This window comes from Lissotriton helveticus, chromosome 2_1, assembly GCF_964261635.1.
Source record: "Lissotriton helveticus chromosome 2_1, aLisHel1.1, whole genome shotgun sequence".
NCBI lineage: Eukaryota > Metazoa > Chordata > Amphibia > Caudata > Salamandridae > Lissotriton > Lissotriton helveticus.
In genome coordinates, this window is record NC_136059.1 from 355,378,804 (window position 1) to 355,403,020 (window position 24,217).

General features: G+C 48.5%; 1 protein-coding gene across 14 annotated transcripts in view; it reads left to right on the forward strand.

Annotated features, from left to right (window-relative positions):
* NIPBL (NIPBL cohesin loading factor) overlaps positions 1-24,217 on the forward strand; it is a 1,942,504-nt gene that overhangs the window by 583,186 nt on the left and 1,335,101 nt on the right. For all 14 annotated transcript variants that reach the window (XM_078674965.1, XM_078674957.1, XM_078674966.1 and 11 more), the window contains one exon: positions 11,244-14,549. In XM_078674965.1, the coding sequence (XP_078531091.1) occupies positions 11,244-14,549 (3,306 nt within the window). The remainder of the gene's footprint in view (positions 1-11,243; positions 14,550-24,217) is intronic.

The following is a 24,217-nucleotide window of genomic DNA, read 5'->3' on the forward strand; positions in this document are numbered from 1 at the left end:
CAGACACTGACACTATGCATAGAATAATAATTGCAAACTAATTAGCTCTGGTAGTAATGCTGGGAGACCTTTTAGTGATATTTGAGTCTATAGATCATTGCTTACTATTGTAATGGCCACAGTGTTTTGAGACTCACAAAATTCCCAGACCGACCCTCAATACATAAATTATATAGAAATATGCCCTTGGCACCTCTTGTACAAATATCGGGTTTGACTGCGGGGTACCATTTTCCTCCCTCCTTGTCATGTTGGCTTGTTAATCATTGTTTAGGTATTCAACTTGCTGTCCCCACCGGTGGTTGCTCTGCGACTCTCCTGGGCAGTATGAAAAACACGTATACATGAAAGACATTCCAGAAAGGATATGTACTCATTAGTTACCTCATTGTGGAAAAGGCAAAAGTGATTATTTGTTGAAAAGTTTTATTGCCCTACTTTACATCATCAGATATCACACGAGGCCCACTTTGCATCGGAGCACAAAGTAATAATCCACATCTTGGTATCATATTTTAAGATTTGCGTACTTCATCTTACGGCCTTCCCTGTTATGTATCTGCTAGGTAATCATTTGTTCCAATAGATGCAGGGTGTTTATCTAGGATGGCAAGTATTGTCTAGTGTCACTTTTTTTTTTTTTTTAAACTGTTTTATTAAATTTGTGCACACAGCATACAATCTTGAGTCATAGTTCTGCTCGTTAACACATACAGCTATGTCACTTCCAGCAATCCCCCACAACCGTCCCTATCCAAGACATCCCGCCTCCCTCTCTACCCCCACCCCCCCTTTGTCAGTGTGCCTCCATGCCCTTTAGACAACTTGTCAGTTCCATCCTATAGACAGCAGGTGATACTCCCCTCCTGTCCAGGCCCACATGGAAGTCCAGGAACTGTCCATTGCAGCTCAAGATCTACGCTCCGGTCCAGGGCTCCAGTGACCTATGTAGTCCGCCCCTCCTCGCATCCGGGCTCCCTATCTAACTCCCCTCCTCTGCCACAGCAACCTCCACCTCCCCCCGCTCTGTGTCCCCCTCCGGGTTCGCCGACTCCCCAGTCTCACCCCCATCTTCGGCCTCCAAGAGTGATTGCAAATCCGTCACTAGCGCGCTCCACGCCCTGGCAGTATCTAGCGCCTTATCGTTGGCCGCACGCCTAGCTAGTTGCAGTCTGAGAGAGCCTTCGCACGCAGCCCATTGCGCGAAGCACCTCCGCCATCTCTGGAAGTTAGGGCCCCCTCTAGCTTTCCAATGAAGAATAAGTTCCCTCTTGGCCATAATGAACCCCAAATCATAAACCTTGCTAGTGACTTTAGTGGCAGGGGTATGGGGAAACCAAAGCAGCAGGCATGCGCCCGCGTCTGCATCCACCTGACGTCCCGTAACCGCATTCAGGCAAGCGAAAACATCAATCCAGTAGGTGCCAAGCCCTGTGCACGTCCAGAACATATGCGCAAAGTCAGCGCCCTCCGCGGCACAGCGTGGACATAACGATTGCGCACCGCCAAAGATCCGCTGAAGTTTGGCAGGTGTCCAGTACGCCCTATGGAGCGTGTAATATTGAACCCGCTGAAACCGAACATTACGGGTGCCCTTCCAGGCCCTGCGTACAAGCTGAGGCCAGGTCGTCTCCGGTATCTGCCGACCGAGGTCAGCCTCCCAGCGCTCCCGCAGCCCGTCCAAGGGGGGAGGATCAGCCAGCGCCAGCCTTCGGTACAGACATGTGATGGCCTTATAAGTGCCAGCCGCCATCACGACATTCTGGCAGCCCAGCGATGTGGGGGGTTCCACCAGCCCCATTCTCCAGCGCCTCTGGATCCCAGTAACCAAAGCTGCATGTAACAAGAAGTCACCCCGCGGCAGATCGAAGGCCTCCTGCAGAGCGCCGAACGGCATCAAGGCGCCGTCCCGATATAGATCCCCTAGCATGTGAACACCGAGGTCCTCCCAACAGGCAAGCGCCGACCAATCCCCACCATGCGGGAGGGCAGTACACATGCCCAAAGGAATCTCCGGCGCATACGGGGCACGACACCCCACCCGCCTGTGGCCCCGTAGCCAGCACCGGCGAAGGGTACGCTCCTCAAGAGTCAGCCGCTCCAACCGAAGCTCCTGTTGGAGCACAATAAAAGACAGGACATGGCGCTGCACAATCCGACCCTGCGGTCCGTCCGGTCCTCTAAACTCCCGCGCCACCACCTGCGTGAGCCACTGAAGCTGAGCGGCCAAATAATACCATTCGAAGTCCGGCACTGCCAGGCCACCCTCCTCCCGGGATCTAAGCAAAGTGTTCAGGGCTATGCGCCGCCTGCCAGTGCCCCCGATAAAACTTATCACCTCGGACCTCAAAGTGCGGAAAAAGGAGGGCGGTATCCATACCGGGAGCGTGCGGAAAAAATATAGTAGGCGCGGCAGGACCACCATTTTCAACAACGCAATGCGCCCCGCCACCGACAACGGAAGGGCGCGCCAAAACCTCATGCTACCTCTAATGCCCCTCACGGCCCTACCCACATTCCCCTCATAAAGGAGTGAATGGGTGTGATATATATGCACTCCAAGGTACTGTAGGCAATCCGGTTCCCAACGCAGGCCGTCCAGCACCGCAGGCTGGGCGCAACAGGAAGTCAAGGGGAAAAGGCAGGTCTTAGACCAATTAACCCGGAGGCCCGACAGGTTCCCGAATTCCTGGAGCAAAGCCCGTGCTCCCGTCACCGATGCATCTACATCGGCCAGGAATAACAAGAGGTCGTCAGCATACAAGGAGATATAATGCAGGTCGCCGCGCGACGATACCCCCTCAAAGTACCGTCCCTGTCGGGCCCGCGCTGCCAGTGGTTCAATCGCCAAGGCGAACAGGAGCGGGGACAATGAGCAACCCTGTCTAGTGCCCCGCCCTACCGAGCACGCCGCGGATATGGAGCGGCCCGTCCGGACCCTAGCAGTGGCCGACTCATAGAGCAGCCTCGTCCAACGGACGAAGCCATCCCCCAGCCCGAACCGAAGCAGCACGCAGAACAAATAAGGCCATTCCACACTATCGAATGCCTTCTCGATGTCCACCGACAGCACGGCCGCCCCCACGGGGCCCTCCCCTTCGACATCCATGACCCTTATCAGGCGCCGTATGCATGTCGAGGTGTTCCTAGTGGGGATAAAACCCGACTGGTCCGGGTGCACCAGGGAGCACATATGGGCGGTCAGCCGTGTCGCCAAGATCCTGCTCAGCACCTTGTAGTCCACCGTGAGCATTGATAGCGGGCGATATGCTGTCCGAGCCGTGGGGAGGCCACCCTTTTTCAACAGCGGGACTACGATCGCTTCTCGCGCCGATGCCGGCAACCTACCCTGCTCCCAAGCCTCTCCATAGACCTGGTGTAATCGAGGGGCCAGGAGATCCACATAGGCAGCGTAAAACTCCACTGGGAGGCCGTCCCCCCCTCCCCCTGGCGTTTTCTTCCTGGCCATATGCTTAATAGCCGCTCTGATCTCCCCCAGCGTAATAGCCGCTCCCAACGCGGCACCCTGCTCCGGATCCAGCCGGTGCAACTGAGCCTCTTCAAGAAAGGCATCCAGCATCGCCGGGCAAGTTGCCATTCTGCTCCGATAAAGTTCCGCGTAGTAATCCCGGAACTGAGCGTTTATCTCCTGCTGCGAGTGGACCAGGCCCCCAGTCGAAGTAGCCAGCGACAAAATCGGCGTACCCCTGGTATCAGGAGTGGCCAACCATGCCAGTAGCGAGCCGGTCCGATCCCGTTCCGCATGCGCTCGGACCATATATTCCCGGTAGTCATGGCAGCGGAGCCTCTCCACCTGGACAGCCACCCGCTCTCGAGCCACCAGTACGTCCTCCCTATTACCGCCTGCCCCGTGGCTGCGCTTCTCCGCCTGCCGCAGAGCGGTCTCCTCCCGCGTAACATCAGCCAGCAGCGTCCGGCGAACCCCCGACGAGGACGAGAGGCACGCGCCGCGCACCACCACCTTGAATGCGTCCCACTCAATTGCCCGAGTGGTCGCGGTACCCGAGTTCTCAAGGAAATAACGTTCAATGCAGTCCCGCACTTCAGTGTGGAAGACCGGGTCCTCCAGCGCCAGCGGGTTCAACCGCCATGTGGGAACCGGCTGTCGCCGTCTGGTCCAGAGGACCATAAGCAGGCAAGGGTTATGGTCCGATATGGTCCGCGCCAGGTACTCGCAATCGCTCGTAAGCTCCTGAGCCCCACCCGAGCAGAGGAAAGTGTCGAGACGCACATGCAAATCATGCGGTGCCGAATAAAACGAGTAGTCCCTATCTATGGGGTGACACGTCCGCCACGCGTCCTGGAGACCCCACCGGTCCTGCCAGTCCCTCCGAGCCTTGGCCACTCTGCGCACCACCGACAGAGCAAGCGGTGGATGGGAACGGTCCATCTCAACATCCGCCACAGAATTAAAGTCCCCTCCCATGTACACCGTGCCCACGAGCACATCCGGCAACCGATTGGACAACACGGAGAAGAACGCAGCCTGATCAAAGTTAGGGGCGTAAACAGAGCAAAACGCAACATCCCGGCCATCCAGCCTCCCCAACACTGCCACAAACCTCCCCTCCGGATCCACCCTAGTGGTCAATGACTGGAAGGGGATACCCGCCCGCACCCAGATTAGCACCCCCCCTAGCATGCGCAGAGTAAGTAGTATAGAAGAGTTGCCCTCTCCAACGTCGCTGCAGCGCCTGCCCTTCTGCCAGCGTTAAATGCGTCTCCTGCAAAAAGGCCACCTGGACCCCCCTCTGGACTAAATACGCATGCACTTTGTATCTCTTTCTCATGGAGTTGAGCCCCCGCACATTCCAGGTAATGCACTTCAAATCTAATCTAGCCGCCATCATCGAGCATATAGCAAAGGCCAATCTCCCACAGTCTCACCGGCACACTGACAAGTCCCAGAAACTCAACCCCAAAACAACGCCAACCAACTCCCGCCCCACCCACCCCCAGAACAGGCATCAAACAGTTGTCACCCATCCAAACCCAACCCCCGAGTATGAGGGAAACTCTGGAAATACCAGAGACTCACAAGTTATGTGAGATCGAGGGGGTGACTCCCCACCAGCCGGTCGGATAGCCCAAACCCGTCACACCAGGAAAGGTCGTTCCCGACTAAGAGTAGATCTCCCCCATCCCCCTCCCAGCAGCGCCACCCCCCACTAATAAGGCCAGGAACCCAGCACCTCCCACATTGATCGGAGTTCAGCTGCAGGCCCATCCGTTCGTAAAGCAGGACCCCGTCCGCCCACAACGTGCCACCTCACAGTGCCAGCACACCCCCTTACTGTCCATTATTCAGCTGCCCGTAGTCACTCATCCAGTAGGCCATCAGCTGTCTGCGGGGTGATCGGAGGCAAATCCCCAGTGTCCTTGTCCGAACCCTCATCCAAACCACCCGGTTCCGCCTCATCCGAACCCAACTTGGAGCCTGAGTCCGCCACCTGAGTCTCAGGCACTGCTCCGGAGATGTCCAATACCGCCTGTAGGGCCGCCCTCCTCTCCTGGTCCGTCTGTGAGGCCGAGGGAGACCTCCTGCCCTGTTCTCTCCTCCGATTGCGCCTGCTCCTGCGCGGTTTCAGCCGGACCTCAGCATTCCCCGTCCAGGCGCCCGTGCCATCCTTGCCCGCTCGGTATCGCTCCAACCACTGCCAAGCATCGTCCGGGGAGTCACAGAACGTCGCCACTCCGTCCACCAGTATCTTCAGGCAAGCTGGGAACAGCAGAGAGTACTGCACCCCGTCATCCCGGAGAGCTCTCTTGACAGCAATGAAGGAGAAACGGCTGCGCTGGACCTCCTGGGAGTAGTCAGGAAATATCGACACAGAAGCATTATCCACCTTTTAAGGACCAGCCATCATGGCCTGCTTCAGTATAATGTCCCGGTCCCTAAAGTGGAGTAGCCGAGCTATCACAGGCCGGGGAGGTCGTCCCGGGGCAAGAGGACGAGCCGGGACCCTATGAGCTCTTTCCAAAGTGTAGAAGTGCGTCAAACCTTCAGGGACCACCACATCTCGCAGCCAGGACTCCAAGTACGCAACCATGTCGTTTCCCTCAATATTTTCGGGTAAGCACACCACGCGGATATTGTTGCGCCTGTTGCGCCCTTCCGCGTCAGCCGCTCTCCTTTCCAACTGCTGCACCCTGCGGGCTAAGTCCTCCAACGTGGCATCCGACGCCTTCTGGGCCGGTTCCAATGTCCCTATTACCAGCTCTGCGGCCTTGACGCGGTCAGCAAGCTTGTTATGGTCCGCCTTCAAAAGGCCAAGGCCCGTGGAGACCTGGGCGATGTCCTGGCGCAGCGCCTCTCTCGTGTCCCCTATGGCCTTAAGTATTTGGTCCATCTGTTGTTGTTGCAGCCCAGCCGCCCGGTCGCCCGTCTGCTGCAGATCATGAGCGTCAAGAGAATCCACAACTTGGTCCGGTGGCGCCGCGCCCGCCCCCTTCCGCGGCTTCCCCATGGAGACTAGCTGGCAACTGCGTCGACGCCAAACTCAATAGGGCCGGCCCAACGTGTCCCGCAAAGAAGGCCAAAGTCGTTATCCCGCCGGCAAGCCTGGCGAGATGGCGGGGCCGCACACAAGGAAGGGAAGAGAAGGGGGGGTGGGCAGCCAGCAGGCTCCGCCGGACTCTGGCCCCCGGCACCTCAACAAGACTCCCTCAGTCCCGCGGCCCAGCAGCCGCCAGCCCAAGCCACCAGCAACCTTACGCCGCTCCGGGCCTCTCATGTGCCGGCAGGGCCCAAGGCGAAAATCCAGGATATCAGCAAAGTGGGCCCAGGTCCCCACTCAGGGCCAGACAGCCGCCCCGAGGAGTCTGCAGCACCCCCGGCACCCCGCGGCCCGCAATCTGCGGGGCGGTGCCAAGATCACTGCTGGTAAGGTCCGCTGCGGGCCAGAAGGGGTCCCCCCAGACAGTCTCGGGCCCTCACAATCACCGCGGTCACCAGGCCGTCCGATTCGCTGCCACTGCCCGGCAGTTCCTCAAGCGAATCGGCACCCCCCGGCACCAGGCTGGCGTTCTTCTCCAGGGACGCCGCAGGACTCGAGCGCCGGTGGCCCACGGCGCCGCTCACCACTGATGGCCGCCTCCACTCCCGAGGCCCCCTCCGAGCCGCTCCACAACACCAGGGGTCCAGCACTCCGCGGTCCGGCACCCAGCTCGTCGCTGCCTGTCCGTCGGGCTTCCAGCGGGCGATCTCCCGCATCCGGGGTCAGGAAACCCGCCAACACCGTCCTTGGGCGCCCACAGCGGCGCAGTCGAGGCCGGGGATCAGCCGCGAGACGCAGGCCCGATCAAAATGGCCGGCGGCCGCCTCCGCTGCGCCCGCCGAAGATCCTAGGCGTCTGCAACCACGGGACCCAGCGCACTCAAGATCAGCGCTAGGGCGTCCCTCAACGATCAGGGAGCAATCCTAGGCGGTGGCGCCGCCAGGGGGTCTCCGAAACAGGATAAACACCGAGACCGACCCGGAGCTCAGGGCTCAGGCGTCCATGCTCGGCGGTGTCGTAGCCACGCCCCCTATTGTCTAGTGTCACTTACCATAGAACGCATCACAGAGCCATGCCACAAGATAAATAATCTGTCTCCTTAAATCAGAGCGTCGCTAGTCTACACCACCACTGTGGCCCATATATTCTGGTAACATATTTATGGTGTCGAAGAGTTTTTTGTTAACAACATACACTTGTCATCCTTGTTACCATCAGTTAATAACAGCCTCATTCTTTCCTTTGAGCGTCCCCCTAAAGCATCCGAGACCTATTGTCACAGTTTCAGGACTAGCTGCTATTGGAAAGGCCTAATATCTGCTCAGAGACTGCAATGATCTCCTTCCAGTAGGTTGCAATTATTGGGCATGACCACCATATGTGACTTGGATTCCTTTTTCCCACATCCATGTTAATTGGACGTAAAGCCCCATGTCTGTCAGTATCTAAATTAAACTATTTCGCTTATTTTCACAGTCCTACAGTAGCCATCTGTTTCTTGCAGGCTACTGCGCGAAATGGCTTAACTTCAGTTAAAATGTGGAAGTGTCTAGGGTGAAGGATATACTGTTAAGTGCCTTTAATGTTTAATAATTTCACAGATATCCAGTAGGGTACTTATTAACTGGCTACAGTACTGTATATAACTTGTTATGGTCTGTGTTACTTTGTTAGCACTGTTAAATCCTAGAGAATTTATTACAGTGAGATATTTTTTCGGACTAAGGCTCCGCTAACCGAGAGAATGCAGAACCACCCTCCCAATTAGGGGAGTGCTCACCATGGGCATTCATGGGGCTCATTGACACAAATACGTACAGGCTGTCAAGGAAAGAAATTCAATAGCAGGAAAGCTTTACAAAGGAATGCGGGGTGCCTGTCACAACAGAGCACCCTTCATGTGGTTTTCATTATTGGAAAAGACTGTCGACACCCTCTACTCTGAATAGTCACTGATTGCTGTAACTGGTGGTTGAAGTTTTTCTTCTTGATCAAATGGCTAGCACTGGCCTAGTAAATTGATAAAGCTTAGTCAAAATTGTTTCCTCCTTTGAGTGTAATGCATAAATCAGATTTAAAAATGATCTGGAAACATGCTCCTTGGTGGATATAAGTTCCTTAGAACCAATGATACAAAATTCTCTTGGGGGGGGGGGGGGGGGGAGAGAGTGTAATACTGAACTTTAGCCTCTTTCTGCCTGATTCTTTCTGAATCTGTTAAGTAATACTTATATGCAGTGGAAAGGTCCATGTACACACAGGTAAAGAGGGTAATTTTGTTCGGGCTGCCCAAAAAAGAGTAACAAAATATGGGTGCCCTTAACAGTATTCCTCGGAATACCATAAAGACTAAACTAGGTTTGGAAAGTAACTTTACACTCAAAATGTCTAGAATTCCAACAAAAAAATATATTTTAGAATACAATTATAATTTAGGAGTATGGTTCAACACAAACCTCTTTCAACAGCCAAATAGCTTGTCTGGCCGGAAGATGTTTCGCCATTCTTGAAATGTTAGCCAAGATCTTTGGTGATCTTCTCTTGGCAGCTAGAAAATCTGTAGTGCAGGCCCTTGAGATCTCAATACTAGATTACTGTAACCGCTCTACATCGGAGCCTCCCAGGGCAGGATCCGGAAGCTGAAGAGTGCAAAATGCAGCTACCGGACTTATTTTGAAGCTCCCGAGGCCTGGGCATATGTCCCCGGCCTTTGCTGAACCACACTGGCTCCTGCTGGAAAAAACGTATCCTCTTTAAGGCTCTAGGCTGCGGTAAAAAAATTCTCAACACTCACCTGGATGCAGACTCAGATCCTCCGGAACTGCACTTGCAGTGACTCCTTGTGGTAAGAAAGCCCGGATGGGTGGTTTTTCCAGAGTTTGGATGCTCGGAATCGAAAGGAACATTCTCTCTTCCTACTTAAGACAAAAACTTGCTGAGGCAACCTTCAGGCAAATATTTTAAAACCTGGCTGTTTAGACAGAGTTAATTCCCTATAGTCTTTACAGTGGTTTGGCATTGGTCTCTGCTAGCTTCTTGTGTTGTTCCTTTTCTGTTCCTATAGAGTAGCAATCCTAGCGCAGGGACGCTCCAGATGGAGTAATCTGAACGATTTAAAAAAAAACAAAAAAAACTGCTAAAATAACACATAACATAAAACCAAATAATTACCAGATGTTTGAAGTTCTGTGTCACTGTAGCCAGTTTGTTAAATCCAATTTCGTTTTATTATTAAAGCTGAAAAAAGCTAAAACGTTAAAAAAGAACAATGGTGTTTTGGTTAATATTACAGTTGATTGTGTGGTGTCATGCAGCTCAGGTACGGACAAGGTTGGTTGTTACTTGAAGATTCAGTGACTATATAACGTTGGTAAATCGCAAAGCAGATCCACATTTGCCCAGATGGGCTACTGCACACTTAAGGCCCCAAAACGCTATCAAAGGTGTTCGTAGCATAAGCACTTCTCCCAGGATATCTGCAATCCGCTAAGGTAGTTTGGTTGTGAGCGCTGATACAGAAGGAATGGCAGTCCTGGAGTCCATTTCTGTTCAATACTGAACCCATGTGCTAATTAATAGCATGTGAAACTATGACCTAGCCAATTGTGGAGAAGCGAGTTGCTTATCTGCATCTATAGTATTCCAGCCTGTTCTTCTTTTATAGATTTGCATGCCGAACATTATACCTTTCAGTACAAGTGGTATATTGAAGTGGTATATTAACAGGAAGGGAATTGTGTGGAAAAGCTACCCGACTGTAGATAATAGGCCTGTGATTTGCCAGACCTGTGGGTAAATTTAAAGTGCATTTGAACTATTAAATATAGGAGGTGTAAGTATTTTTAAAATCCAGAAAGTTTGAGCATGCTGCACTGAGACTTTGTACAGCCGCTCTACTGCTCACCCAAAACCCATAAAGCTCTCTCAAATTCAATACCCATCAATTATTTCTCAACTGAGTGGATCATATTGACAGACTGATATGATTTTTGTCTTGTTGACCTATAGAGGAACTGTCAAATCTGACCGGGCAAAACATGGTAAGAGTAATTCAAGCTTTACCTTGGGTAAAATGATCTATCGAGCCACTTTTCCTAATTTGTTAAAGTGTAGATTATAACAAGAGGACCATTTTCGAAACCTCACGTCTGATCAATTGATTTATAGTGCTGTACAGGTTACTGATGCATAAGTTATGTTGGTGCATCTATAAAAAGAGGAAAGTATCATATGTAACAATGCCTCCTAAAGACTCCTTGTATATATAAACACACATTTACATTTAATGTAGACTTCCTTCGGTTCAGTAAGAAAGTAAAGCTGGTGCTGATGTTGGCAGTGAGGATTTATAGTCTTTGGCAGTGGCATATATGCATTTTCTCTTTCGTGGTTGAGGTAGTGACGCTACAGAAACATTTATCACATAATGTATTGTTCACGATTAATACCATCAGGTTGTAGATGAAAACACTCACACTAGGGGGCATATTTACCTAATCCAGTGTTGACGTAGAATTGTCTTGCTAATTTTCATTAATTTCTGTCTTAATTTCATAATATCTTACTCTGCTCTTCCAATCAATGTACACAATTTGTCTTAAATATGATTAGTGCAACAATATTAGAGTGCCTCTGAAGCAACCCTTTTTTGTAAATTTAAACATTTAAGTGGCGTTTGTCTATTATCAATTCTAATATTTAGAATGTCTTTTTTGTAAATTCCAGACAAACCTTTGAAGAAAAGGAAACAAGATTCCTACCCGTTGGAAGCCGGCAGTGCTGCTGGAGGGCCCAAATCAGCTTCTCAAGAGACTGTTTCTACAGGAAATGGGTCAAGACCACCATTGTTGGTTAGTATTGACCTCCAGCAAGCAGGTCGGACAGACTCTGTTACAAATGTACCTCAGGACTGTGACAACTCAAAGCCAGAGGAAATAAAGCAACACCAGGATGAATCTTTTAATTCCGCAGACGATACCACGTTAGTTCTCAAACCTAAACTTGAAAGCCATTCTGAAAGTCCAGGAAATAATTCTGAAATCCATCAGATCAGTGATGGTAATCAGACTGAGAGTAAACAAAATGAAATGAAAAGTGAAAGCAAAGAAAGACAAATAAAATGTGAGGCCAAGCATTGTACAGTTACAGCTGAGGACAAAGTTGTTAAAAGTGACGGTATAAATGAAAGCAAACCAAATGAGAACAAAAATGAAAGCAGTCCAAATGAGAAAAGTGACAACAGATTGGACCGGAGGAAAAGTGACAGCAAACCTGACAGGAGGAAAAGTGACAACAGGCCAGATAGAAGGAAAAGTGACCGACCAGACCGGCGAAAAAGTGACAAGAGGCTGGGTGGGAGGGATAGTGACAGTAAAGAGGAAGCAAGTAAAACTGCCAACCAAGCAGATATTAGTGACAGTAATATTGAAAGCAGTGAAAGTGACAGTAAGCAGGAGAGCACAATTGAAGACAAAATGGAACCCAGCGAAAAGGATTGCAGTGTTGAAGGGAAAAACAGTGCAAACACAGCTGTTGAGATCAGAAATGAGAACAAATTGAAGGAGGTGAAAAGAGGAGGACAGTTAGGTGGCAATAAATGCCCTGACAAATCAGGGGAAATCAAATGCAACAGCAAGCCGGACCAGCCCGGGAACGACGGCAAGACAGACAAGCCTGGGGGAGATGGCAAGCAAGACCAGCCAGGGGCCAGTGACAGTCCAGATCAGGGTCAGGGTGATGGGAACCTGGGCCAGGGCGACGGGAAGCCGGATCAGGGCAAGGGCGACGGGAAGCAGGAACAGGAAAAGGGCGATGGGAAGACAGACCAGGGTGAGAGTGACGGGAAGACGGACCAGGGTGACGAGAAGCCGAACCAGGGCGAGGGTGACGAGAAGCCGGACCAGGGCGAGGACGCCGGGAAGCCGGACCAGGAAGAGGGCGACGGGAAGCTGGACCAGGACCAGGACGACGGGAAGCCGGACCAGGGCAAGGGTGACAAGAAGCCAGACCAGGGCAAGGGTGACAAGAAGCCAGACCAGGGCAAGGGTGACAAGAAGCCAGACCAGGGCAAAGGCGATGGGAAGCCGGACCAGGGCGATGGGAAGCCAGACCAGGACAAGGGCGACGGGAAGCCAGACCAGGACAAGGGCGACGGGAAGCCAGACCAGGACAAGGGCGACGGGAAGCCAGACCAGGACAAGGGCGACGGTAAGCCAGACCAGGACAAGGATGACGGTAAGCCAGACCAGGACAAGGATGACGGGAAGCCAGACCAGGACAAGGGCAGCGGCAAACCAGACCAGGGTAAGGAGAGAGGAGACAAGCCGGACCAAGATGATGGTAAATCAGACCAGGGCCACAACAGCAGTCAACCAGACAGCAGTAGGGGTGACAGCAACTCTGGTCAAGACCAGGAGAGTGGCAACTCTGGTCAAGACAAGGGGAGTGGCAACTCTGGTCAAGACAAGGGGAGTGGCAACTCTGGTCAAGACAAGGGGAGTGGCAACTCTGGTCAAGACAAGGGGAGTGGCAACTCTGGTCAAGACAAGGGGAGTGGCAACTCTGGTCAAGACAAGGGGAGTGGCAACTCTGGTCAAGACAAGGGGAGTGGCAACTCTGGTCAAGACAAGGGGAGTGGCAACACTGATCAAGGCAAGGGGACCAGCAGACCTGATCATGGCAAAGGGAGCAGCAAGCCAGATCAGAGCAAGGGAAGTGGTAAGCAAAACCAGGCAAAAGGTGGTGGCAAGCCTGAACAGGACAGGAAAGAAAATAAGGCTGACCTGCACAAAGGTGAAAATAAACATGACCAAGGCAAAGATGACAAGCCTTCCCCGGGCGAGCGCAAACCGAGCCAGGGCAAAGAAGTCAACAAGCTTGATCAGTCTAAGAGCGATGGTAAACCAGTTGGGAGCCAAAGTGTAGAATCCAATACAAGCAGGCAAGAACTAAGGCCCAGACCTTCTACTCCAAAACAGAAAACTGATGGTCGGCCTGGAACACCAAAACAAAAAACTGATAATCGTTCTGAAAAACAGAAGAATGAACATCATCCTAATAATCCTAAACTGAAAAATGAAAATGAGCCTGAAACGTCAAAGCAGAAAAGTGAAAACCGTCCTCAGAACCCAAAGCTTAAAAGTGAAAACCGCTCTGAGACCTCAAAACATAGAAGTGAAAATAGACATGAGACCTCAAAACACAGACATGAAAATAGACGGGATTCTCTTAAATCTGGGTCGGAGAAGAAGCCCGAAATGTCAAAAAACAAACCAGAAACAAAGTCAGAATCTTTAAGGTCAAAACCTGAAAGCAGATCGGAAACCCATAGGCGACAAGGCCTTGATAATGCAAGACGTGATCATGATTACATAAAACAAAAATCAAGTGATCGATTGGATTCAGATAGGCACAAGCGTGACCAGTCAAAGAATAAAAGACCTGAAATGTTGAGGTCATCTAGTAGAAATGAACAAGATTCTAAACGAGGCAATAAATCTGATGAATCTAAAAGTGAAAGATCTGAGCGTGTGCATAGACGTGAATCGATTGATTCAAGAGAGAGACCCCCTTCCAGAGATCAAAAGCAGCGCCCTGAGAGCCCTCGAATTAGATCAGATGTTAAAGGGGATTCCAGTAAATTAAAATCTGAAAAGACTAGTTTGAGATCTCCTACGAGGAACGACCGAAAGTCAGATGGTGATAAGGCGAAAGGGGATAGTAATAAAGCAAAAACAGACAAGGCAGAGTTTCCTAGCTATTTGCTAGGTGGAAGGACGTTGAAACACTTTGTCATCCCAAAAATCAAACGGGATAAAGATGGAAATGCTATTCAAGATGATGCTACTGAAGTGGAGCAAATGGAAGTAGAAAAAATTGGTTTGGTAGAAGATCTAAATAAAGGTGCAAAGCCAGTTGTTGTTCTCCAGAAACTTTCCTTGGATGAAGTGCAGAAATTAATCAAGGAACGAGAAGAAAAAAACAGGCATTTGTCCAAATCAAATAGAAACAAGTTACTCAAACAAGGAAAAGGTAGGAAGTGTTTTGGCTTTATACTGACTGTTTTTTTTAGCCTATTGATGTATAATCTGTTATAGAGCAAAACATTCTAGTCTAGCAAATGTTTATTATGAGTCTATTCTATGTTCACATGATGTGTATTATTTTGCCCTCTAATGGTTTGTTCCCAGATGTTTTTGAATTGAAGATGTTGCTTAGCGCGTTAATCCTAGATTGTCAGTACAGTTCACTATGAAGTTGAGTAGAAGCCCACATTCTCCATTGTCTCCATCTTTATTCTTTAGTACAGTTGAAAACATCACTAGAAAAGTACTAATCTGTACTCTCCAATTGAAGACACTGATGAAACATGTTTTTTGTTACGGGTTCGATAGCATGAGTTTAAAATGATGCGTGGGTTGACGTTTTTAGCACTGTCTGAGTCCCTTTGTTGACTAAACAGCTATTCAAACTATTGAAAATACTCTTTAGTTTGACTTTGTGCAATCGATAGATCGCTAATTCAGTCTAATGAACACATTATTGTTACATTTTTACAGGCATTGTGTGAAAACAACTTTTCCTTCACTGCTCTTTGACAAGGGCAGGTATAGGCCAACTTAGTAACTCTGACCTGAAAGAGCAGACCAGTTTTGACCCATGCACCTTTCAAGTTTTCTGGAGATAATGCAGATTGAGCACATAACCGTACCAGAGACTGTCGGTAATATTTATTGGTGTGAGTTGTACCTTTTACCACAAATGTACACACAGGAAGGCCACACTTGTTTTAAAGGCTTTAATGTAAGCCATTTTACAGACCCCCCCGCCCCCACCCCACACACACACACATTATTGCACATAGGTAAGTACATTTTGCGGCACCAAAATGGGTACTCCGTGGCATTATTGCAGCACTTTATTTAACCTGTACTCCTTCCTTTTCAGCCTTGTTTCAATGGAAACCGTTTTTAGCAGAGTATTCCACTTTGAAATGGGTATGTTCAAAGTGTCTTAGTGTTTGCTATATTTTGCTTTGTGGTAAATTCCTAAGCATAGATTCAACCAAGCACAATAGCACAGCGTTGCTAGTCTTCCTGTTTCCGGTGGCTGTATGCTGACTTTGGACTGGCGGTGTGTAACCTAGCATCTTCGGGACCCTCACCCTGGCCACAGCTTTTCATCAACAGGTAGGTGAAATGATGTGCACAGTATACCACCTTTAAACAGAATCACTTCTAGCATGTGTAAGGTTTCAGTGTGAGTTTACATAGTGGACATATACTATAAACTTGGCAACATTTGCCAGAAAAGGCAGCTTAACAGTGACACGTGTGGAAAGATTGACCAGGATCACACGGTTTTTGTGGGACTCAACCTCAGGATTTGAACTTATTTCAGTCACCCCACTTTCACGCAAGTGCATTGATACTGGGGATACTTCTGCAAAGCATGCTAAAAACGAGTTGAAGTTAGAAGCTGCCTCTGAGCTTTGCTTTAAACAGTCGTTAGTGTCAATTGGCTCTTGTGACAGGAAATCTGGCCTGAATTTATTTCACACGTTTACTTTTGTGAAGTTTTCAATCAATCAAGTTTTGGTCATTAAGGGCAGGTCATTTGGTAGTCCTAAACAGTGCAAATCTAAAATAGATACATCCATGTTCACTAAAAAAATGTGTGCGTAGATCTAGGTTTCGTAATTTTAATAGTGATCTACCAACATTCACTCTGCCAACACGAACATTTTGAGGACTGGGGTAGCTTTATATTTAGGTAACGCTGCATAGTATTCAAATGGCTTTTTCTGAGGTGCTCACTAGGATAGAAAATTGACACAAATCTCCCCACTGCAGTATTCTGAGGATACCTTCAATGTTCCCATCGTGTTTTGAAACTTAGGTGATCAGTTACCCAGAAATGCATGTACTAGAGGTAAATAGCACAGTCCAACTAAAAAAGGGACATGCTTTTCTTACACAGTGCCAAAAGTGCGAAGGAGAGTTTGAGGTGTGTCGAGGTGTGCTTAGAAGGCACTTTTATAGAGGAGAGAGAAAGTGTGCAGAAGCAGCTTGCTTAAGCTTTGCTGCTAGTCTGTTGATGTGTTCTTTGACGACGAAGCTCGTGGAGGCTCCACCAGAGCTTTAACGACTGCAAAATAGAGCGGAAACCTGTAAGATATGTTCCTCCCGCTAATTTCCACAGATGTGACTAGACATGTTTTGCTGCTTGGCAAAGTTAGCGGAGTTAGCGTCGGAAACTAATTACTTGGCCAGCAATAGTATTGCAGAGTGTGCTGTGCTGAGGGCTCTTGTTTTCAGTCAACACGTGTGCATGCGCCGTACAGGCCAGAACTGTATGAAAGCCGCCGAGCCCTTTAATAGTCTGCAGGACGCACTGCCGACTAGCCAAGAAGGGTTCAACATCTGTGTAGCAATGGTAACCGCGGCAACAGTAAATGAATAGATTGTGTGCATGTTTGTAACAATATGTAACGGTCTCGTGCCGTCATATTCGTCAAATTGCAGTACACTTTTGTGAAAAGCGCAGCCTTTTTACAAGACTGCCGATTTTTGCGATTATTTTGCAAGTCAAGAAATCCTGGAGGGTCTGATTTAAGTGCAGAAAAATTACAAAATAATTGCAGAAGTCAGTAAAAGTTTAGCATACGCGCAGGTTGTTACAACTATGAAACCAAGCAGCATGTTAGAAACCCTACACTCCTAATCCTTAAGCATCAAAGGCATTGCCATCATGAAAGTTTAAGCATGACAAAAAAATCAACATACTTTTGTAGCTGAATTTCAGATTTCTGCAGGTGTTAGGCCTGCCTGCGAGACAAGTCTGAAGTGTGTATTGGTAACTTATGAGACAAATACTCTAAATGACCTTGGATTGCTCAACTAAGCCTACCGTCTGGAATGTTGTTGAAGTTCAGATCTCTATCACGGAGAGGGCTGTGAACACCTTACTCTATAGTCTCTAATCAGTTGGTTTTTTGAAAAAAAAAAACCACTTGATCTTAATAAAAAGAGAGTGAAATAAAGTCCGAATTCCCTTGCACATGTTAAAGCATAAAGCAAAAGCCATTGTTTTTTCCTACGCACCTTCTATTCAAATTAATATATGGACGTGAAGCATGCTATCGGAACATAGAATAAAATGTAATTCACATTATTATACAATAATAAAAATAAATTCATCTATTGCAGATAGTTTGCTTGAATGGGCTAAGCAAATGTACTGTATAACGTTTCCCCTGAAAGACACAAAGCAAATAAGATGGAAAGTAATACGTCTACCAAGAGACCGTAGGTTAGACTACCCCAACGTGTTCCCAACTTGTCCAGTGGAAACTTTCATCTGAAAAATGCCTCTTAAAGGTTTCTTATATACATCTACATACAGGCATCGTCATTTAGTGCAAACTTGTTTAGAACTGAGTTAGAGGAAGACAAAGTGGTGCTGATGTTAGCAGGCAAGGATTTCTGTAGACTTTGGCAGTAGGATATATACAATTCCAGCCTTAATCAAGTGAAGGAAAACGAACACTGGACATTCTGCACTACTGTGAAATTAAACACTGTATGATTAACTTGTGAATCTCTGAAAATGATTCAAATGTAGTGGGGGGAGCGGACTAAAAAAGGCACGGGGAAAATATCACAAGTCTAAACTCAATAACCCAATTATATCAACCGCAGAGGCTCCGTAAATATTGCCGAAAGATTTTCTTTTGATGCATTAAAAATAATATATACAATGCCTCAAGAACAAAAGTCTTTGTATACAGTCATTTCTGAGTCGAAGTCTTATACTTCAGCAGTAAATATAAACAGTTAAAATAGTAAAAGACAGAAAAAGAACTTTGTGTTATGTTGTGGTGATTATATAACACACATTCTCAACTGGTAGGGTATCCTAGAGCTAGACACTTGTGTACTATCCTTAACTAGGGCAGGTGGAAGAGGCTATTTAAAGAGCCATGTCTTCAGCTTCTTGTGGAACTGAAGAATTGCTCTGATGTTTACTAGCAGGTAATGCTGTGCTTTATGAGCAATCTAGGATTAGTTTCAAAAAGGGGGTGGTGATGGACAGAGTATCTGAGTTAATCAGAACACTCCTACCCAGTCAACAGATCAGGGCTTGATCCATCACCGTTTTTTAGCTCACTGCACCATCCCAGTTCAGAACCTGGCTATATGCAAATTAGTCTGTCCCTGGCCCAGTGCATCATGGGAACAGGGCAGACCAAACTACCAAGCCAATTCTTCACTGGAAAGGAAACAAGCTTCCGGGGACCGGTTTCTGGCATTACAGCCGTCTTCGGCCCGGCTTGCTTGAATCCTGATGGTGCAGTGAGCAAGGGACTCATGTCTGAGCATACCCTTCCACACTTATGGTGGCCAAAATAATTTCAAAAAGGGGGTGGTGATGGACAGAGTATCTGAGTTAATCAGAACACTCCTACCCAGTCAACAGATCAGGTCTTGATCCATCACCGTTTTTTAGCTCACTGCACCATCCCAGTTCAGGACCTGGCTATATGCAAATTAGTCTGTCCCTGTGCATCATGGGAACAGGGCAGACCAAACTACCAAGCCAATTCTTCACTGGAAAGGAAACAAGCTTCCGGGGACCGGTTTCTGGCATTACAGCCGTCTTCGGCCCGGCTTGCTTGAATCCTGATGGTGCAATCTAGGATTAGGCCTGTCCTCGTAGGATCTGTAGAAGACCCCAACAGAGGTGTTGCCGGGCTTGTGGAAGGAGGTACAGCCATTGAGGTAGGCAGGGCCAATTTAGTGTACTGCTTAGTAGGTTATATGTGACTATTTTTCTAGTGTTGCTCGAGAGCATATGCAGATTTTACTCCGCATCTTCAGGGTGTGGAAGCAGTAGGCTGTCACATCGTTGACTTGGGTGGTCATGTGAAATTTGCCGTCAATGATGATCCAGAGTTTCGTGGCATGGATGTGGGTTCTTCAGCCACCAGCTGGCATCCAATGTTGAGGTGTTTTTGCTGAGGATCACTCCCTCTGTTTTGTGCTTAGTTTGAGACCGTTGATCTGCATCCATTTGGTAACTTTGATCGTATAGGCCGTGAGCTTTCTTTGGGTGTTGAGGGTCATGTCTGAGAGGGAGAGTATGAGCTGGGTGTCCGCATCCTAGGAAAGGATGTCTGTCATGTACATGTTCAAGAATGTCTTACTAAGCGAGAAACCATGCAGTACCCCACAGATGCGGTTTCATGCATCTAAAGAGGAGGATACAAGGCTGACTGTGTCCGACCAGTCAGGGAGGAGCAGAACCAACTGAGGGCAGGTCCTTAGATACAACTCATGTGCAGGCATTGATGAGGGTAGAGTGGGATACTGTGTCGAATACTGGTCCAGGAGGATGAGGGCTAATGTGTCTCCTTTGTCTAGGATCATTCAGATGTCTGTGGTGGACAGGGTGATGTCAGGGTGGTCCCTGAGATGGTTAGAGAGGTGTTTGTTGTTTCTTCTTTAGCACTTTAGCCGGGTACGATAGCAGAGAAATGAGTTTGTAGTTTGTGAGCGTTGATGGGTCAGCAAAGGACTTCTTGAGCAGGGAGGAAAGCAGCGTAGTTCCATGTGTTTGGGAAGGTGGTTGATGGGATGCAGGCGTTCAGGGTTGGGTGTGAATGCTGTGGTGATAGTTTGAAGTCCTCTGTAAAGGCTTGGTGGGGAAGGGCTGGGGGCTGGGGTACATTGGGGCCCGAGATTGGGTGGACTGTACGGTGGTGGCAGATTTGTCCATTGTGATGGTGGGCTAAATAGTCGATCGCTGGTGCAGTGACATTTTTTTCAATGGGGAACATTGCTTTGCTGCTATTTGTGCTGAAGCTGATATGGTGTGATAGCGTGTTTGGTGGCTGTATATGTTGGTGGTAGCATGTCAGGGGGAATTTGAAGGTATCTTTGTCCTTGATGTCATGGGTAATTCTCCATTCGTGCTGCAGTTGTTGCAGTGGTGTTTAGTCACCCTGAGTTTCTCATTGTACCAACTGGCTTGAGGTCTGGATCTTGTGGTTTTGATGTGCTTGAGGGGACATGGGTGTCTGCGCAAGTAGAGATCCAGTTGATGGGTTTTAGTAGGTTGCTGCTGTTTGTTCTGGCATTCTGTCAGTGTGAAAGTTTGGTCTTCCTCTGGGATGTTGCAGTTTTGATGGGCTGGTTTGGCAATGGTAGGTCTGTGTTGGTGAGGAATGGGAATGCTGAACTGGACACGGTCTGTCTAGGTGTCCGGTGTGAGCGTGTTGAGATGTTGTAGAAGGTGGTGAAATAGGGTGAACTGTGTGAATGCTTTCACGTGTTTGATAGGCTCGAGGTTCCGTAAGTCTTACAGTAGTGTAGTCATTTGCAGGTCGGTGCTGTCTTCCTGTGGAAGATCCGTTCTCCAAGGAGAATGAAAGCCCTGGAATCCAGGGTAAGGGGAGAGGCTAAGACCGAAGATGTCTGCGAATTTGGTGCATGGACCTGTATGTCTGTGGAAGAGGCTGTTGCTCATGGTGAAGCTAGCTGTGAGGTTGAGTTTGAATAGCAAGTGTTCTATGGTGCTGGTTTGTGGGACGGTTTAGGTGGCGCAACTAATGGCATCCTTGAATGTTTCATTTTGCCTCCAAGCTTTTGCTGTCTATCCTGCCTAGTGATCTTCTTGCCGGGAGGGATAGCTGTGTCAATTTCAGGGACTGAATGTTTGCCAGGTTCAGTGCATGGTCATGCAGCAGATCCCAGATCTCATGTAGGCTGGTCGGTGTAAATAAAAGCTGGTCAGGTGTTGCAGGGTGTCTGAGCAGTAGTGGTGCGCAGAGGGCGAGAGTGCATGCAAATTGGTTGGAGGAACAGGGGAATGCTCCTGCTGTGTGGTGCAGCGTGGCAGCAGTGCTGTGAACATCAACTGGGGTTGAGGGCGTGGAGGGTCGCTACTGGGTATATGTGATGGGGAGGGTGGGGGGGTGCAGTTTCCTGGTGCAGGCGTGGCGCAGTTGGACATGCCTTCAGTCAAAGGACCATATGGAGCGAAACCCAGTGATACAAACTGTGGCAATCCGAAAGCAATCGACTGCTCCAAACATGGATAGAGTATCGAAGATGACCAAGGAGAAGGATAGCCATCCACCATCGATGAGTGTCCTATTGGATGACGTCAAAGCCACTGCGCTGCCTTGAAAAGAGGAAAAGGTCACTTGTAACCTAAACTGCAACATTGTAACAGAAGAAAAAAAAGAAGTAAATGAGTTTTTAAAATATCATCAATGACAGCACATACAATACAGAGGGAAAGAAAGGATGAGTTACTGCCCTATACATCACAACAGTAAGGTGAAGTTGCAAGGGATTATGAGGCGCTATACCCCACACAAGTTTCATCCACCCTGAAAAACCATCCTTACCAGGTAAGAGGAAAATGTGGGGTCCTGTAAAATAGATTCACTGTAAAAATGAAGATTTCTATGCCTCCAGACCCACTTCCTTCTGACTAGCTGTCTTTATACCATGGGATAACAAACGAAGAGCTATCAACACTTAAGCAGTTTAGTTACAAGAGGAGGTAGTCTTGTTTCTTACTAGAAACTTTACAACTTTACTTTTGCAAAGGCTCAAGCAATTCTTGTTAATGCCAGAAAGTGTGTTAAAGCAGAACGTTTTTAAAGGATCTGGTAGCTTGTAAAGCAGTCACACGGAGTGGAAAATTTTATACCTTTGCCTCCAGATTCTTTCTGTTTAAAAAAGTGATGTGTAGACCTATTCCTTAATAATAATAAATGCAGACAGGAAGAGAGCTAATAACGTTTCTGTTAATGGCTGCCTTTGGACCCTAAACTATTAGATGCTGTAGCAACTACACAATTGAGTATTGTCAACTCTAATGCATTTCTCTCCTGTTATGGTCATTAACAATAAGGTAATGCTGAAGAAATAATAAATCATTTATCTGAAGAGTTTATAAAGAGATCAAAGATTGCGATAGAGGATGGAAAGACTATTGCAAACAGTTTAGTTTGCCTTTGCACATAGCTAGCAGTGCCAGTAGATAGTTGTATTCAGATAAATCATTGCATAGTCATACTATGGCTACTAATTTTATATTTCAAACCTGATATATAAGCAGAAGTCAGGATTCCACCTCTAGCTTCAGGCATTGAAACCTCTTCTTTCTTCAATCAGGGGAAGGCTAGTACAGGTGTTTATGGACTACACCACTGCAATGTGGTGTACTGCAACAAACAACACAGTCAGGTCATGAACCCTTTAAGAGGCTTTGGGCCTCTGAACATAGTTGGAAAACCAGGGCACTTCCCTAGTGGTTCCAAAACTGGCAGGTTTTGTAAACGCCAGAGCGGATGAACTCAGCCACTGGTGCCTAGTGGATCACAAATGGTGTCTCCACCCGAAAGTGACACCATGTCTCTTTCAAGAGTGGGGAGTGTGAGAAAGTGCCCTCTTTCTGCATGGTTCCCCCCACTTTGTGCTGAATTGCAGATGTGCTTTGACTAAGTATTCCCTGGGCTCCTGCTAATCGGGTACCCAGGGCCTATGTTCTTTCCCTAAAACTGCATTGAAGCCTAAACTCAATTGGCATCTCTGGCCACATGTCAGCCCCTGGTAACTGGTACCACAGGTACCCAGGGCACTGTGACCAGCGAAGGCCTCTAAGAGCTGCAGCACTTATTGTGCCACCCTTAGAGGTCATGTACCTTCACACTCGCACACAGTGTTTGCAGGCTGCATGTTTTGGTGCAGAACAAAGTGAAGAGTCGACATGGCACACATCCCTGTGTGCCATGCCTACAACCCACTGCGCTGGCATAGGGCAGCCACCCCTCTAGCTGGGTGCACTATACCAGTGGTGAGGATATTTATTTTATTTAATGCATTTTTATAAAGCGCGGACTTTACCCGAAGGTGTCAGGGCACTGTACCAGTTACGTTACGTTACATGAGAGAACTGTTGCAGGAATAGAACAAACAACAAGCATTGGAAATGCAATAGGTCTCGCAGCATTAGAGTTAGTGCTTTTAGAATTGTTTATGGGTTTTTGTGTAAATCTTTAGCATTTTTGTTTCCTGTAGCCAATGCTAAAGAATTAAAAAAAAAAGCCATAAACATTTCTAAAAGCTCTAACTCAAATGCTCCGAGACCTATTGCACTGTGTGAGGGTGAGGGGTTGAGGGTGAGTGAGGGTGAGTGAGGGTGAGGGTGAGTGAGGGTGAGTGAGGGGTTGAGGGTGAGTGAGGGTGAGGGGTTGAGGGTGAGTGAGAGCGAGGGTGGGTGAGAGTGAGTGAGGGTGAGAGTGGGTGAGAGTGGGTGAGTGAGGGTGAGTGAGGGTGAGTGAGGGTGAGTGAGGGTGAGGGTGGGTGAGGGTGGGTGAGGGTGGGTGAGGGTGAGTGAGGGTGAGTGAGGGTGAGGGGTTGATGTTGAGGGGTTGAGGGTGAGAGGGTGAGTGAGGGGTTGAGGGTGAGTGAGGGTGAGGGTGAGTTAGGGTGAGGGGTTGAGGGTGAGTGAGGGTGAGGGGTTGAGGGTGAGTGAGGATGAGTGAGAGTGAGGGTGAGTGAGGGGTTGAGGGTGAGTGTACAGCCTGCTTCAATAACCACGTTTTCAGGTAGTTTCTAAACTTCACACTTCCATACAGGGAGAGAAACGAAACAATTCAGAAATATTCAGAATATTGGAAGAGC